Genomic DNA, 17,165 nt, shown 5'->3' on the forward strand with positions numbered 1-17,165 from the left:
ATCTGTGCAAAAATTTTAGGCAATCGGCTAAAAAAGATATTACCCCTTATTATATCTCCAACCCAAAGTGCTTTTGTTCCTGGAAGGCTTATCACAGATAACTTATTAGTGGCTTTTGAAGCACTTCATACAATGAATGGGAGAATGCATGGTAAGCAGGGGTTTATAGCCTTAAAATTGGATATGAGTAAGGCTTATGATAGGGTGGAGTGACAATTTCTGGAGGAAATTATGTATCGAATGGGTTTTGCCCCTAGATGGGTTAATTTGGCTATGACCTGTGTTAGTACAGTCTCTTACTCTATATTGGTGAATGGACAGCCCCAAGGCCCAATTACTCCTTCACGAGGATTGCGTGAAGGTGATCCCTTGTCCCCCTATTTTTTTATTCTTTGTGCTGAAGGGCTTAGCAATTTACTCTTTAGGGCGGAACAAAACAAGGGTATCACGGGGTTACCTATTACTAGAGGAGGTACAAGATTGAATCACCTGTTCTTTGCAGATGATAGCTTACTTTTTTGTAAGGCAAATGTCATGGAATGGCTTAAAATACAGGGGCTTCTTGATGCGTATGAGCAAGCTTCGGGACAAAAAATTAATAGAGAGAAGACCTCTATTTTCTTCAGCAAAAACACAAAGGAACAAACAAGAGCCCATATTCTCTCAATTGCAGGAGTAAATTCCACAAACTCTTATGAGAAGTATCTCGGCCTCCCGGCTCTAATAGGCAAATCCCGTACCTGTTCCTTTAAAGGAATATAAGGGAGAATTTGGAAGCGTCTCAATGGATGGAAGGAAAAAATTTTGTCCCCCGCAGGGAAGGAGCTACTTCTCAAGGTAGTGGTTTAAGCTATTCCCACTTACACAATGAGTGTGTTCAAGCTCCCCAAAACGCTGTGCAATCGTATTAATTCTATGATGTCCCGGTTTTGGTGGGGACACAAGGAAAACACCTCTCGGATCTCTTGGTTGAGCTGGAAAAAGTTGGGAAAGGCCAAAGACAAGGGTGGATTGGGATTCAGAGACATTGAAATTTTTAATGAGGCCCTTCTAGCAAAATAGGGGTGGAGACTTTTTCAGAACCCACATTCTATGGTAGCAAAAAATTTTCGGCAGAAGTATTACCCACATGGAACGTTTCTGTGTTCATCCTTGGGCAACAAGCCCAGTTATGCGTGGCGGAGCATATGGCAGGCTAGAAAATTACTCCAAGAGGAAATGATCTGGAGGGTGGGAAATAGGCGCTCCATTAGAATCTAGGAAGACCGCTGGGTCAGGACTCCAAGCAACTATAAAATCCAAACTCCTCCTCATCTAATCCCACGAGATTCAACGGTTAGTGCACTGATTGATGGAGCAACTAAAGGATGAAATATTCCACTTATTCAGGAAATCTTCTCTACGGAGGAGGTTGAACAAATTTGTGGCATGGCGATTAGTCTCGTGGGAAGCGAAGATCAATTGGTCTGGCTGGGGACTACTAGTGGTGTATATTCTGTTTGCAGTGGGTACCATCTTGCCTCAGCCATGCTGGAACAGAAAGAAGGAACCTGCTCCAATCCTAGCCGTACCAGCCAGCTTTAGAGAAAAGTGTGGAATGTTCGAGCTCCGGGTGTGGTGCTCATGTTCTTATGGAAGGCATGCCAGAATATTTTGCCCACTAGGGAGAATCTCCATAGGCGGGGGATTGAATAGGACCCAGTTTGTCCCATCTGCGGTGCAGAGATGGAAACGCTGGGCCACATTTTATGGAGTTGTGCGTATGCGCAAGATGTATGGCTTGAGTGTTGTCCCAAGATTCAAAAGTGCGCCAGTACAGGGGAGAATTTTGCAGAAATATTCGAGAACCTCACAAACAAACTGGACCCTGAGGAGTTGTAGCTCTTTTAGGCCACTGCAAGATAGATTTGGTTTTGCAGAAACAATGTGATCCATAGGGGAGAACTGACGTCTCCATCAACAGTTTTACGCATAGCAAGGGAGCAGGTCCAAGCTTACAAGCAAGCAGAGGAGGATCGACAGAAAGGGTTTATCCCCCGAGGGAGACCAATAGAAATTATTTGGAAAAAAACCCTTGCTGGCTATGTTAAGATAAACTAGGATGTGGCTGTTGATGTAAGTGGCAAGAGGATGGGCATGGGGATCATAGCTCGGGACTCTGAGGGGAAAATGTTAGCCGTTTATTGTTCAACACAAAGGTACATCATGGACCCAGCCATAGCAGAGGCCACCGCTGCTCGTAAGGCAGTGGAAATAGGACATCAGTTGGGGTGGAGGAATGTGGTTTTGGAAGGAGATGCACTGGCTGTAATAAACCTGATCAATAATGAAGACCCTTGGATGGGGAGCTACGGGGTAGTGGTGCAGGAGATAAAACATTTACTGTCCTATATGCTGGACTGGAGGGCACTCCACATTTCACGACAAGGTAATGCAGTGGCTCATTGTTTAGCAAAGTTAGCTCTTTCATTATGTTAAGAACAACTCTGGCTGAACAATTTCCCGTCATGTATTCATGAATTTGTAACTGCTGAGCAAGCATCTCAATGATGAATGAAGTCTGCTTTTTTTCTCAAAAAAAAAAAAACTAAGGTTAATTTTTTTTCTTTCCTTTGTTAAACGTTAGACTAATATTTTGTTTTGTCACCAAGGTTAGAACTAACGTTAAAAAAGTGAAGACCTAATGTCGGATTAGATAAAAAACCAAAAAAAAAAAAAGAAGAGGGGGGGGGGGGGGGGTTAGAACTAGTGTTTAAAAGAAGAAGAGGTAACGTTGGCTTAGAAAGGAAAAAAAAAATCACATCTAAACATCCATTAAAAATAAAAGTGATGAAAAAAAAAAAAATCGAAGTGTAAAAAAAAATACAACAACGTTAGATAACTCTCTGTTAATGGGATAACTAATAAAGATTAAAATTAATCAAATTATTGGATTCCAAAACATGAAGACTCAATTGTTAAAATATCAGGAAGAGTACCTTAATATGATAGCAGTTTTCACGTATATGCCAAAAAATCCCGATCACATATGCCTTCTTCTCCTAAAGCAACAGTCTTTTAGCCGCATATACAGAGAACTTGAGAAACAGAGAATGGAGAAAAATGTATGCTTATGATATGACTCATCAACTTCACATTGTTTAGGTTTACTAAAATTTTCTAACCTTGTTTAGATGTGATTTTTTTTTTCCTCTAAGCCAACGTTAGCTCTTCTTCTTTTAAACGTTAGTTCTAACCCTTTTTTGGGGGTTTTTTTTATCTAATCCAACGTTAGGTCCTCACTTTTTAACGTTAGTTCTAACCTTGGTGAAAAAACAAAACGTTAGTATAACGTTTAACCAAAAAAAAAAAAAAAAGTTTAACCTTAGTTAGTAAACTGCTATTAATGACCTTTAATATTTAATGTTCATGTTAATTGCTTAGACACTTGGCACCATTTTATATGGGTTGAAAGATATTTCTTCCAAACTGGTTTGAGGGAATTTATGTCCTTAATTAAATACTTTAATAGGTTTCACATGATTTTTGAATAATTCTGATGCCACCTTCGTCAAGGGAGGCAGACCACAGATTAGAATTACCAACACCAGAAATAGTTGGTGTCTGATTTGAATCTTATTGTTCAAATCAAAGGAAGAAAATCAATAAAGGGATGCAACAAATCAGCACAAAATTGAAAAATTGGCAATTGGGGGTAATGATAAAGCAAGTTCAATGAGTTTGATAGCACTTAAAAGAAACATGTTTGACATAAGCCACAGGGTAACAAGAAGTATGATCAAATTATATTCACATTTTTTGAAAATTAGGGGTCCCTCAATAATTATGCATTAGATCATAGAATATATATATATATATTGGATGATTGGATCTCTCAAACCTCAATGGTTGTCAGTTGCTTTCCTGTTTTCCAAATATAATATGTCGAGTAATGCTAGGGACTATTCTTTTATCCTCCTAAAGCTGATATGACTTTTAAAATAACCATTAAATTTTAGATGAATTATACTTGAATTTTGATCCAATGGTAATTCTAAAAGCCACATCATCTTTACAAGGATAAAAAGATAATCCCTAACATTACTCTAATATGCCGGCCTTTCAGCGGTTTTGGTGATGCGTATTATTAAAATTTCTCTACTTCTACTTCTGGCCTAAAAAACTAAAGCTCAAACACACAAAAAAGAGAAAAAAGAAAATACTTATTTTTACACACTTACGTGGCATTTAGTTTGAAGAATTTAACACTTTTTTTTTAGTGTTCACGTATTTAATAATGTGATGTCTGAAAATTTGAATTTTCACGCGTTCTATTCCAATGTTTGGTTTGTTCCTAAGCATTAAGTAAAAAATATTTATTATTTCCAAAATATATATCGTTTTGTTTTCCTCTTGAAGGGCATAAGGCTGATACAAAAGTATTTGAAAATTAAAATAATAATAATTAAAAAAATAATTAAAAAAAAAAGACAAGGAAGAAAAACTATATATAAACCGTAATTTTTCTTTCATTTTTCGATATATAAATTGTCTATATTGTTCGTCAGCTAGATCAGATTGATGTTTAGCACGCCTTGTTAATAAAAAGTATGGGCAAGAGAATGTGGGCATTAATTTTTGTCATTTAAATGGAAAAAACTTTGCTCGAGGTGAAAGGAATGTGGAATCCATAATCCCAACAAAAAACAATTAAAAGTCCCAGAAATGTTAAAAGATTACCTCCATCTAAACGCCACAATACCTCCAAAATGGATGAGGATTTACTGAAATTCCTTAAGAATTTCAGTTTCTGAAATTTCATATCTAAATCGTCAATTTTTTATCGAAGGATCATTGTTCTATTACGTGTTTCACTACTAATAAAATAATAAATATTTATTATTTTATTAGTAGTGAGACACGTGATAGAACAATGACCCGTAAATAGAAAATGAACGATCTAGGTCTGAAATTTTAGAAACTAGGAGAATTTCAGTGGATCCAGATCCCAATAAAAAAGATGTTCGAAGTCTCAACCAAATTGAACAATGTGGGCATTAATTTTTGTCATTTAAAAGAAAAAAATTTCTGAAGGTGAAATGAATGTAGATTCCCACCTCTATGGATTGAGATCTCCTCCAATTACACAAAATTGGAAATTCTCATGTTACGAAATCGTGATCATTCATTTTAAATCTAATGGTCTATAAAATCATTTAAACCTCGATAAAACGAAAACCAGCTTAAAATCATAATTTAATGCCTCGAATATACAAAAGCAGCTGCCATTTTATAGATTATTGGATTTAAAATGAAGGGTTACGAGTTCGTAATATGAGAATCTCAGATTCAGATCCCCTCCAATTATTTAAAATTGGAGATTCTCATGTTACGAAAAATAAAAGAGATGTTCAAAGTCTCACCCGAATTGAACAAAGTAGTTTTCTTTCAACTCAGTTTATTAAATTGACATTTGTCCTTAGAGTACGTGATTCTCCTATACATTTTAAAAAATGAGTAATGTTATAGACCATCTTTTGATCCTCTTTTTATCATCCTAAAGTTGATGTGACTTTTAAAATCACTATTAAATTTTAGATAAATTATACTGGAATTTTGATCCAATAGTGATTTTGAAAGCCACATAAACTTTAAGAAGATAAGAAGATGGTTCATACCATTATTCTTATAAAATACATGTGGGAATTACATGCTCTATTAATCTTATTCAAAATGCATGTGATAAATTGAGAATTATATGCTCCGACAACAAATATTTGTTTAATAAAATGAATTGAAAGAATTTCCTCCAACTCAATTTAAAGAAAAGCTTTTATCATGTACTATTTCATTTTGAGAATTTGTTTTAAGTAATATTCCAAGGCATAAATCCATCTATTAGGGGTTCAATGTCATATGGCGAAAAGATGATGTTTTTGTTTGTCCTTTTGTTACCTAGGATATATATATATTCCAATTTGAGTTTAGATCAATAATATTGAGTTTAGTAAGAGAGGGAAACAAAACTTGATTAATTGATTATAGTGATGGTTTAAATAAAGATAATATGAGTGATAGAGGGTTAGTTTGATGATGATAATGGTATGATGCTATTATTGATAATATATAGTTAAAGATAAAATAACAATTTAAAAATAAGGGAATTAATTACCTATAATGCCTCTCAAATACCACTAATTTACACACTATCCCCACAAACGGCCACCAGTCACACTCAATCCCCTTCAACTACTAATCGTTGACAGAAAAATCTTGAGATTGTTAAATCATATAGAAAAACACAGACTTGATACACCTATGCTCATTTTCAATGTGAAATAATGAAAATATCCTTAATGGCTTGATGATCATCCCTTTTTGGTGATTTTTTTTTTTTTTTTTTTTTTTTTTTTGAGGGCAAAAGAGTTAGGTGAGATTTAAAAAATGAAAATGAATCTAGTCGAGATTCCATCTATTTTAACGATTTGGACTACTAACAATTGATAATTGAAGGAGGTCAAGTGTGACGGGTCTTAAGGATAACAATTAACAAACAATGGTAATTAATGATGACAATAATAATGCTACTTTTATTTTGATAAATTGATACCAAAAAAAAAAAAAAAAATGGCTCTATTAATTTGTCTATATTCAGTCAAAAGTAAAATAACATTTTTCTTTTTTTTTTTTTAAAAAAAAAAAAAAGAAAAAAAGAAAAAAGAAAGAGAGATTGAACACAACCTAAATCATCGGCATGTTCATCATGTTCATGAGATCGATGCAAAACATTCGAAGACAAAAAAGTACAACATTAAAGAAATTAAAAGTCAGAAAATGGAATCACTCCTAAGACCCAAATGGAATCACCCCAAACACGAATCACATCACTGAGGGAGCACCCATTAAAAAAATACCAATCATGCCACAAGAGAAGAGTTATGCCACATGTGAGCCTACTCAGTACACACCTGCCCGTGGCCAACTTTTATAAAGGCCGTATGACCTTTATTGGGACGGGACCAAAAGTTACAACACTAAATAGACTACTTTTCTTTTATTCAATGTGTATATTTTTTTATAATTTATTTTCTTTCTTTACTAACTTTCTTAATTAATTAATCAATGTTCAATTAAAGGTTAAGGCATGATGTGACCTCTGTAAAGTGGACAACTCGGTGGGGACAAATACAATACAAGACCATAAATTTTACAACCTAACTTGGATTTAGATTTTACACTAAAATAAAAGGTTTAGCTTAGGTTAAATTTTTTGAACTTTCCGCCTTGGCTATTTTCGTAACCCTAGACGGCACTATTACTTTTCCACCACCACCATTATTATTATTATTATTGGAGGTGACAGATCACTTCTTTAAATGTTTTGAGTGGTTGAATCAATGCGTAATTTTACTACTCTCAAAGGTCAACTAAAAGTGATTAAACCACACCTATTTGATAACAAGGATGGCTTGGTTACCCCAATTCGCTAGTAGGCGAACTACCTGACCTAATAGTTGAAGGTGACCAAACCATCTTTGTGGTAACATGGAAGGTTCAGTTAGTTCCAGAGTAAACAAATGAGTGATTGGCCATCTCTAGTAGTGGTGGTGGTGGAAGACTGGATAGTGACGGTGAGGGTGCCAATAAGGGTCGACAATTGCTAGAAAGAGAGAGTTCTAAGTTTTTAACTTGCAATATGACTGACATATAATATAAGACCATTTATTAGAGCTATCTTATCTCAATGCCTCAATGGTGTTCTGATGCTATTGTTATTGTTATGAATGTGGTTGATGGTTGTTCAACCAATATCTTTCGTGACATAAAATTCGTTTTAAAAGCAATGAAATGTAAAATAAGAAGAAGAGCTAATTAGACATAAATTCATCCTATTTAATTTATGTTTATAAATATATATTTTTTTTTTTGGGTGTTCACTTTTTTCTTCAAACTTTTGAATATTTGAATAAGTGAGAGTCTTCTTAGAAAAGAGTATTTAAGTTTAGTGGTTACACCTAATTCAATCAAAGCTTCTCTTTTTGTTTCTATGTAATTTGCTGAGATCGTTTCAATATGCTGATGACATGATTCACTTGGTTTTTGAGATTCCACAGCGTTAGGGTTGCTCTCCTGTGGCCATGGATGATGTGGAACGTTAATTTATATGGCCCAACGTAATTCAATCCAGCTTGGGGAAAAAGTAGATATTACAACACTAAAAGCAAGCAACTAGGCTAATTGCACGAGTGTCTCCATTACTGCTGTCACCATCACCTCCTTTTCCTCCATGGCTATCATCGCCACCACTAGGGCTCTCAAATGAACAGATTCACTTGTGAATAGATTCGAGCTCAATTTGGTCTTGGTTCGTTTAATAAATAAGCTAGTCACAAATATAGAAATATGCTCGATTATTAAATGAGACATACTCATATAAACATGGTTTGAATTAGTTAATGATCGTGAACGTAAATCATATGAGCTCGGCTTAAGTTGTTAGCTCTTTGTACATGCGTAACATATGTGAGACATTTTGTCTAAAATTGAGTCAATTGGGGCTCGGCTTTGGACCCTTGCCGAGTTTCGGCCAAGCTCGAACAGAGCAATGGTCTTGGTGAGCCAAGTTTAAACATGAATCTAAAATTCAACTCAAGTTCAAATACATATGTGATTGAGCTGAGCCAAGCCCAAATATGCAATACTTGACTCGACTATTGCCCTAACCAACACCACCATGCTCCCCTCTTGTCTTCATCCATGGCCACCAACACTTAATATTTTGGGAAAAGTACACTTTACCCTCCCAAACTATCACAACTTTGGCATTTTAGCTTCCATAGTTTAAAAGTCACTCAAACCTCATAAACAACCAAACTAGGACAATTTAGCTCGTTCGTTAAATTTTTCCATTTGTTTGGACAAGTGCACGTGACTTTTTAACCTCTAAACTCTCAAAAAAACAAACAAATACCTAACACATGGGCTAAATTGTCACAATTTAGTAGTTTGTGGGGTTCGAATGTCACTTTTCAACTTTGGTAGCTAAAATATCAAAGTAGTGACACTTTGGAAGGGTAAAATGTATTTATACCTAATATTTTTATAGCTATGGCCACAACTTAAGCTTTGCCCATTGGCAAAGGCATCCCTATACACAGAAAGATGATTTTGACAAAATGCACGGTATGAAAGATTCAAAGTGTCTTCAGTTAGCTTATTTCTAGAAGCTCTAAACAGAAAATTTTCAAGTTTCTTTGAGAAAATGACACATACAACACTTTAATGTCCTCTCTTGATTACAGTCAATATCTCCCACATAAGTATGGAATAGTTTGCAAGCATCTGAAATTATATTCTTGGTAGAATCCATCATTATCCTGAAAACAACCAAACAAATCAATCCATCCCCAGTCCCACCTCTCTCTCTCTCTCTCTCTCTCTCTCTCTCTATATATATATATATATATATATATAAAAGTAATCAAGATGTATATAAAAAGTGTAAAGCGTCCTCAGATGCGCAGGAAGTATATAAGAAAAAGCACTTAGCTATAAGGAGAAAAAAGAACAAGGAAGTACCACCATGGTATTCAAATTGCTCATGAACATGCTACACAAATCTAAATTGCTTAAATAAAGTGTGATGTGGGATCTGAGACCAATCATTCAACCACGGTCTGGTAGTGATGCAACCTTGTCTATTCGAAGATCCCATTTACCATTCATAAATTGGACAAATTCCCCACTGCCACTCGCTTGAACAGGTATGCGTGGACTGCAAAGCAACCAGAAATTATATTGTTGTATCCATGGGATAGCAACCAAGTATGCGAAGGAATGTTGCAAATTCCTGCAAAAGAAATAACATTAGCTCAAGAACAGCAGTATGTTTGCATGATATAGAACGATAATGGTATATCATCAATGTGAAAAATCATTATGAAATAATCACTGACAGCATAAAAGAATGATCTTATGTTCAGAAAACTCCAGGCAAGACAGCAGCATAGGGCTTCAGTATCGGTCAGTGATAAAAAGCGGTGCACGGTGTAGAATTAGCATTGACCTTGAGATACTTAACTACTTAAGCCATCAAACAACTAAAAATGGAGTGAAAGGTTTAAATCAAATGTTTGAAACGGACTATATTCATGAAGGGTTAGAAACATAATGAATTGGATATTGATGAGAAAAAACTCTTTGGACATGGTTAAGAATCATGTGTCCATTCTCTCAGTTCCCAAGAACAGTCAACAACGTCATTTCCTAAAGTATGCAATGCAGCTTCTGTTGCAGTGCTCTTGACCTCTAACAACAAGATAGAGAACTAAGGATGAACATTTTTTTTTCTAGCAAAAGTCAAACGTAGGACAGATTGGACATGTTCATGCAACAATGTTGTGCATTACAAGAGTTCTAAAAAGACAGTAAAACTGAAAGTGACATGCAGGAGCTCAAGGCAGGGGGGGGTGCAATGTTTATGTGTATATATAACATAATACAAATATAGAGAGAGAAAGAGAGAGATGTACAGTTGCAATTTTGAGAAACATTCTGCTTCAAAATTTCATCATCAAAACGGAGAATGCTCAAAAATTTCAATTAAGCCATTCCAAAATTTTGAGTAATCATTACAAGGAATTTCGTGTGATGAGAAGACAGAAGTACTATTAGAAGGGCATAATTTGCATAGTGGAGAGTGATAAAGAAAAAACCTGCATATGTTCTAAAGCATTTTGTGCACGGGGCTCTGCCATAGAAGCCTCAAAATCAATATAGAAAAGGTAGTCAAAATATCTGCAGCCACAAATGAGCTAATCATAAAGCAACGGGAATCTCATACTCAATCCATACGAAAAAAAAAAACCGCAATTTGTAAAGTTAAGAAAAGCACACCGTAAAAGATATTCAACAGGGATTTTGATACACTTGAACCAAATATTGACAGTTTGAACAAATCGGGACCAGAAACTAGGATTAAGACAGTAAATTTTTACATGTATGATACGACTTCTGCCATAAACGGAAGAAAGGCAGTGCAGCACCCTTATACTCCCTTACCATTGACTTCTTTTAAGGTTTATGAAACATTGCTACTACGCTACGGTTGTGATAACAGCATCTTTTACTTCATTAGTGACAGTTGCCAAAGGAAGCTAACATTTAGAAAAGGGATTGACAGTGGAGCAACCGTGAGATATTTACTTGTTAGAGATTATTTACTTTTGAGATCAGGGATCATAGTAGGAAAAACGAATCCAGAAAGTTTGGTACTAAAGATGAGCTGGTCCTAAAATATTTCAAGGCTTCAAATATTCTAATTTGGAGAGAGCCAAAATAAGGACAACTTAAGAGATGAAAGTAAATTAAAAATTCAATGCAACAGCATAATAATATTATTGGTTTAGAGTGTTTACAAATATTGGGATTGGTTGCTGCACCTATCTCCTAGGTTTTCAAAGTTAAGCATGCCTAAAGTATAATAATTATGTGTTACAACGCAACATAGTTTTGATGAAAGTCACTCCAATGTACTCTTACTGATAAAAAAAAAAATTAAAAAAAAAACTAACAGATTACATGTATTATCTAATGCAGAACTTGATGTCTATCTGGTCCTAATAACTCATTAAGACAAGACTCACTTGGCACTCCCAGTGTTGGAATCATCAACTACTCTTAATGGCCGTTTTCTCTGCGGCCGACTTTCAATCTGTAATTGCATAGAGATCAAATTTCATGGCCAAAGCTTTTTTATAAAGCAAAAGACTAATTAAAACAAACTCATTTTCCCACACACCTTAGTCAAATTTATGTCCCTCAGTGCAAACACTGCCAAGGCTTTAAACAAAACTCCAGGGCCTTCATCCAAAGTAAATACAATGCTTGTCTGAAATTAAGGACGATAATATTCAACATTGAAAAATTATTTAGCAAATATATGAAGCAAAATCTTTATGGTAAATATATCTTGTACCTTGAAGGGCTTAGTAGCTCTTGGAATTATTGGATCCCTTGCAAGTACCAGATAACGAGTGATAGTATCAAAGTCATCCTTTATAAGCCATGGAATTGAATCAAATAAGTGGCATTTCTAATGACTAAAATAACATAATAATCAAGTATCATTTGCTTCAATGAGAAAATTCTGAAAATAATGTGTGTCGCCTCAAATAGAAAAAACTTCTTCAAGAGTAAATGGTGTAAAGAAATTCACATATTTAAAGTAGCATAGAAATTCTGGATTAATACTACATGGATCTTAAATCACATACATAGACTGCAGTAGTGCTAGTCTCCCTTGTAAGCTTTTGCCCCTCTGAAGATATTAAAAAAAAAAAAATCAATTGAAGGAGGGGTCATGATCATCATGACATTGGGAATTCTCCAAAGAGCTAGTCCACTAAACTGATGGTCAGCACATAGTATTCTCCAAGAGATATGCTAGCTCTATTGGATCCTGATTTACACCCTTCGGCTTCAAAGAAGCAAATGATTACACACAAGTTATACACAGGTTTAAATTCTTAAAGTGTTAGCCCCAGTTATACGAGGCTTAAACAGAAAAATTGGGTAACTTACATTTTTGGTCCTTCAATTTGCATTAATGTTTCTATTTCATCAGTATTCTTCTAACTATAGCAATGTTGGAGAGCAACTCTTAATATTATTTCACAGAACCAACCATGTGATTAAAATTGTGGATGTGGCTAGTTTACATGGCAGTGGCATAGCCATGTCAACTAAAACCCTTTCATCACCAAATCCAAACCCACCATCAAATTACCCGCAACCTGACAACTAGTTATAAAGCATAACCTATTAAACTACATAGTCATTGCATCACCCACAATCAGTCAGTTGTTGCAGCACCGTCAACCTCCCCCAAATCACCCAGACGCAAACATCCACAAGTATCCATCCATTGATCATCCCTCAATTTCCTAGCTAACTAGATTGATGACCAAGTCTTCCTTTGCACCATGAAGGACAACACCAGATTGTTTGACAATGATCAAGATAAGCAGATGATTTGGGGGTAGTAGAGTGATTGTGGCATCATTTTAGGTGTGTCTGAAATGTTGGGCTGTGATTGTTGTGTGGTGTAGAGAATGGTGGGGTGGCAGTGTCTCACAGGGTTAGTTAAGGTTTGGAGGAAAATGGAGAGATAAACAAAAAAAAAAAGTTGTTCTTGTAATATATATAACAAGAGAATTTTTTTTTTTTTAGTTTACATATTACCTTTAAATGGAAATATATATGTTCCACATGGATATTTATTAATTTAGATATGCGACATGAGTCGGTCATGACAACAATTTTAGCATGCTACTGACTCTTTGGACTCACTTTCAACAGAAGAAAGACAAAACTGAAGCAAATTTATGGAGGATAACATTGCTGCAACTAGATGAATAAAGAAACAAAAGAAACATTAATAGAAATTGGAGGACTAAACGTATAACTTACGCAGAAATTTTTTGTTCCTTTTGCCCATTGAAAATGCAAACATTACTAAAACGGACTAAAAAATGAAAGAAAATATGGTGATAAGATTTTGAGCGTTCAATCTTCATTAAACAAGGATATAATGAGCAGCACAGGAGGTCAGTACTGCTGCCCCTGCAGCAGCATTTCCTGCACCATCACCACACCACAAGTAGGAACATCACTGGCATCACTGCTGCACAATGTTACGAATGGGTAAATAGTTGCCTGCAGTATTACACTTACTTATAGCACTGTCACCTACTCTCTTTCGCAATAAACCATTTATTGGTTTGTTTATGGCAATATATGTAGAGTAGAGACAGCTTGAGAAGTCAAGGCTTCTGATGATGATTACCTAAACTCGAGTGAGGCGAGGCACAGTTGCGGTTTAAGTCAGAACTTAGTTGAATATTATGTAAGTTACCGACCAAGAAAAAAAAAAAAAAAAAAAAAAAAGATCTCCAAGCTTTCTACTTATCCACTTTTTTGACAACAAAGTGGGGGATAAAATTAGACATAAAGTAAATAGGGGTTGGGGGAGGAGTAAATTACCTGGATTCCTTTTTCAAGTATGTTAAGCCCATACATTTCTGCAGCTCGAGCACTTGCAATAACGCCAGCATCCCTCAGGCCATTTAAGGCTACATACTAAAACCAAAGTTAAGCGTGTCAAATTAAAATCATTCAATGGCATGATTTAGAAGAAATCATAACAAGTACTAAAGACATCTATCAATCACCTGAGCAGCCTCAGCTGTATCATCAACATTTTCCCTGGCAACACCTAACTTACTCAGGAGAATATCACTTAAGGCAAGTGCCTGCAAGCAAGAATTATTTTAGCTATAAATGAGGAAAGGTCAAACATTTGGGCTATGCAGATTGGATAACAAATAAGTATGCCAGTATAACTAGTTTTAATATGGAAAAAATTCCTCTCCTCGCAGAAACAGAAGAGAGAGAGAGAGAGAGAGAGAGAGAGAGAGAGAGGAATTAAAAGCTTGACCTGTGGATGGCTTAGAACACGTTTCAACTGCTCTGCTCTGACACCTGGTAGAGCAAGAAGGCAGAGAGTAGTAGCCAATTGCACCTCACCTACAATGTGAAGCCTATGACGAAGGAGTAAATCGTAATTGCGATGGATACTTCCACCTGAAGAACTCTCAATTGGGAGAACCGCTTTATCAGCCAGCCATAGTTCAACCGCCTGCAAATAAAGCACAAAAATAAATGAAGCAAAAATTAGTCTGAACTCGTATTTGAAGGTGTCTGCACTAGCTATGTTTTTGCCTGAATATTTCCATAACAATTCCCATTTGGGATTTGAGTCATCACAAGGATGTTGAATCCACACGTTATGGTAAGTAATGTTGTGCTTTTAGAAGTTGTATAAGAAAGTATAGATGATTGCATTTCTGTTTTGATGTCCTAATTTTAGCCTATGGAATATTACAATATGTCATACTAAACCTTAAATGCATCTTCAAACTCGTTACAAGGAACAGGTTCACATTTAGGGTAGGCTTTTAGTGCAGCATCCTCACTGTACGACCCCAGGAACCCCTACAAAATGCAAACAACCACATTAGGAATAACAGTTGACTTAATCTTTAGCAGCTAGTAATATTGATCTTATTGATTGGATTTACAAACCAGCGACTACGACTATACACCATACCTTGAATGCTACTAGCATCTTTGAACCATCATTAGGAGTAGCAGAAAGATCAGATACAGATAATGGTTCTGCACTTGTCAACATATTGAAAAGTAGTTGCACAAAGTTAGCATGCCTTACACATAAAGTACAGTATGCTTATCCAGTTCCTAATTTATCATGTGAAAAAAAAAAAGAAAAAAAAGAAAAATGAATCAAGTATTGTTTCTAATATCTCATCTGTATTAGAGACACTTTTTCAAAAAGCTAGAATTCATCTTTATTTGATGGACACTTCTTTCCGCTCCTTACTATTACCATTTCAGTAAAAGATCTCCCTTCTTTCAGAGACAAACCTACTTCAACAGCTAGGCTTTAGTCCCCTCACCTAGTTTCCAAACTACTCCCGTGCAACTCATAGATCCTCTATGTGGTAAATAACATGAAAACATCACATCCTCCTTAAGATTAAAAGATTATGAAAACAAGAAGAAAACTGTTCTCTCTTTTTCCATATTGACTTACAACATTCTATATCTTTGAGATCGATCATAAGTTCTTAAAATTCTACCCTAGCCTCCAACGCTTGTAAAAAAACCAGCTTTACATAACTAAATGAGAAGTACATTGCAAGGATGCTCAAACCTACTTCTCCCACAAGTTACCAATAAAATTAAGCCTCACTTCATCACAATATGAATAATTCAAATATTCTTAATTCATGCATTACCCAAACTGCAAAGAAATAACCCACTTGAAAAGAGCTCAAATCTGTATCCAGTATTAACATCATCAATACGAAACGAAACAAAATCCATAAATTAGATTAAATGCTATTAAATAACCCACTTGGCAACGAGCTCAAATCTTTCTGCAATCTCCTTGAAACATTGTTCTCCGTCTGATCAACTACTCGTTGCAACTTCGTTCCCCGCTTGGACTTGTTCTCGTCTTCCACAGACCGCATTGACCGGCAAGCTGAGAAACCTGAAAACCCACCAGAACGCATCCGCTTGCACACTTTCTCTGACGCATTTACCCAATTCAATGCAAACCCAGATGGCTTACACCCCAAATCTTTCAAACCCAATTGCGGAATAACGCCCCCGAAGACAACCACGGACTCCAAAGCCATCAAAACTTCAAAACAATTATGTTTCCTCAAAACGTTTGCTATATTCCAGAACCATGAGAAATGGTGTTGAAAACAGGAATTTGTCGCGCATGCTGCGGAAAGCAAGAAAAACTGAAACGGAGCTTGTGTTTTAAGATTAAGAGTGTTGGTGAGGACTTTCGTCGAGCAGATGAGAAGCACTGCGCGTGAAAATTAGGTGAAAAAATTAAGGTCGTGCAACACGCCTCCTCTGTAAGACTTGTTCAATCTTGGATTGTATACTCTGTGAAGTCAGATAGAGACGTTAAAAATTCGAGAAACAACTGCTCAAAATGCATCAAGTAAATCAAAATTTTCCACGTTTATAGGTCCGAAGTTCGAACACTGAACCGCGGCCTCACTAGCTGAGCAGCCTGCGCGTTAAACGTGGACTCATATTGTGTGGGGACCTTATCCCTGAGGCTGAGACAGTTGAATGCTTCTACATGCACATGTCAACTTTGTTGATATTCGCTTCAAAAAAAAAAAAAAAAAAAAAAAAGTTTTCATTGTAACAATATATATCTTACAGTTTTAAGATCATTGTGATTTAATTTGGACACTTAATTAGTTTATGTTAGTTATAATTTATAAACCCACTTAAATTGTACTTTTGAGACATCTTAAGTATTTTTTCAAAAAATATAACACTCATTTGCAATGTTATTCCAAACTAAAGATTGCATCAATGTCTCCGGATATAATCTATCCCCAAATGACAAAAATACCATAAATTTTTTTAAAGAAAACTAAAAAAATAAATAAAAGAATGCTAGAACAATAGGTGATTGACCTCTCCCGTCCTAACCGGCCTAGGGTGGCTGAATCACCCCCAAATGGCCAAAAAGTGGTTAAGTCACCTCCTTCGCCCATATTTGGGTGATT

At 35.7% G+C, this 17,165-nt stretch overlaps 1 protein-coding gene across 1 annotated transcript; it reads right to left on the reverse strand.

The window, feature by feature from the left end:
- Positions 1 to 9,451: 9,451 nt before the first annotated feature.
- Positions 9,452 to 16,671, reverse strand: LOC132180813 (arogenate dehydratase/prephenate dehydratase 1, chloroplastic). The gene is made up of 11 exons (XM_059593776.2): positions 15,977 to 16,671; positions 15,149 to 15,216; positions 14,941 to 15,033; positions 14,477 to 14,677; positions 14,211 to 14,291; positions 14,023 to 14,118; positions 11,957 to 12,034; positions 11,780 to 11,869; positions 11,625 to 11,692; positions 10,695 to 10,776; positions 9,452 to 9,829 (listed from the first exon to the last, which is right to left on the reverse strand). The coding sequence occupies exons 1-11, from the start codon at positions 16,260 to 16,262 to the stop codon at positions 9,773 to 9,775; spliced, it is 1,200 nt and encodes a 399-aa protein (XP_059449759.2). The 5' UTR covers positions 16,263 to 16,671; the 3' UTR covers positions 9,452 to 9,772.
- Positions 16,672 to 17,165: the final 494 nt, after the last annotated feature.

This window comes from Corylus avellana, chromosome 5 (assembly GCF_965113065.1).
Source record: "Corylus avellana chromosome 5, dhCorAvel1.hap1.2, whole genome shotgun sequence".
Lineage (NCBI taxonomy): Eukaryota > Viridiplantae > Streptophyta > Magnoliopsida > Fagales > Betulaceae > Corylus > Corylus avellana.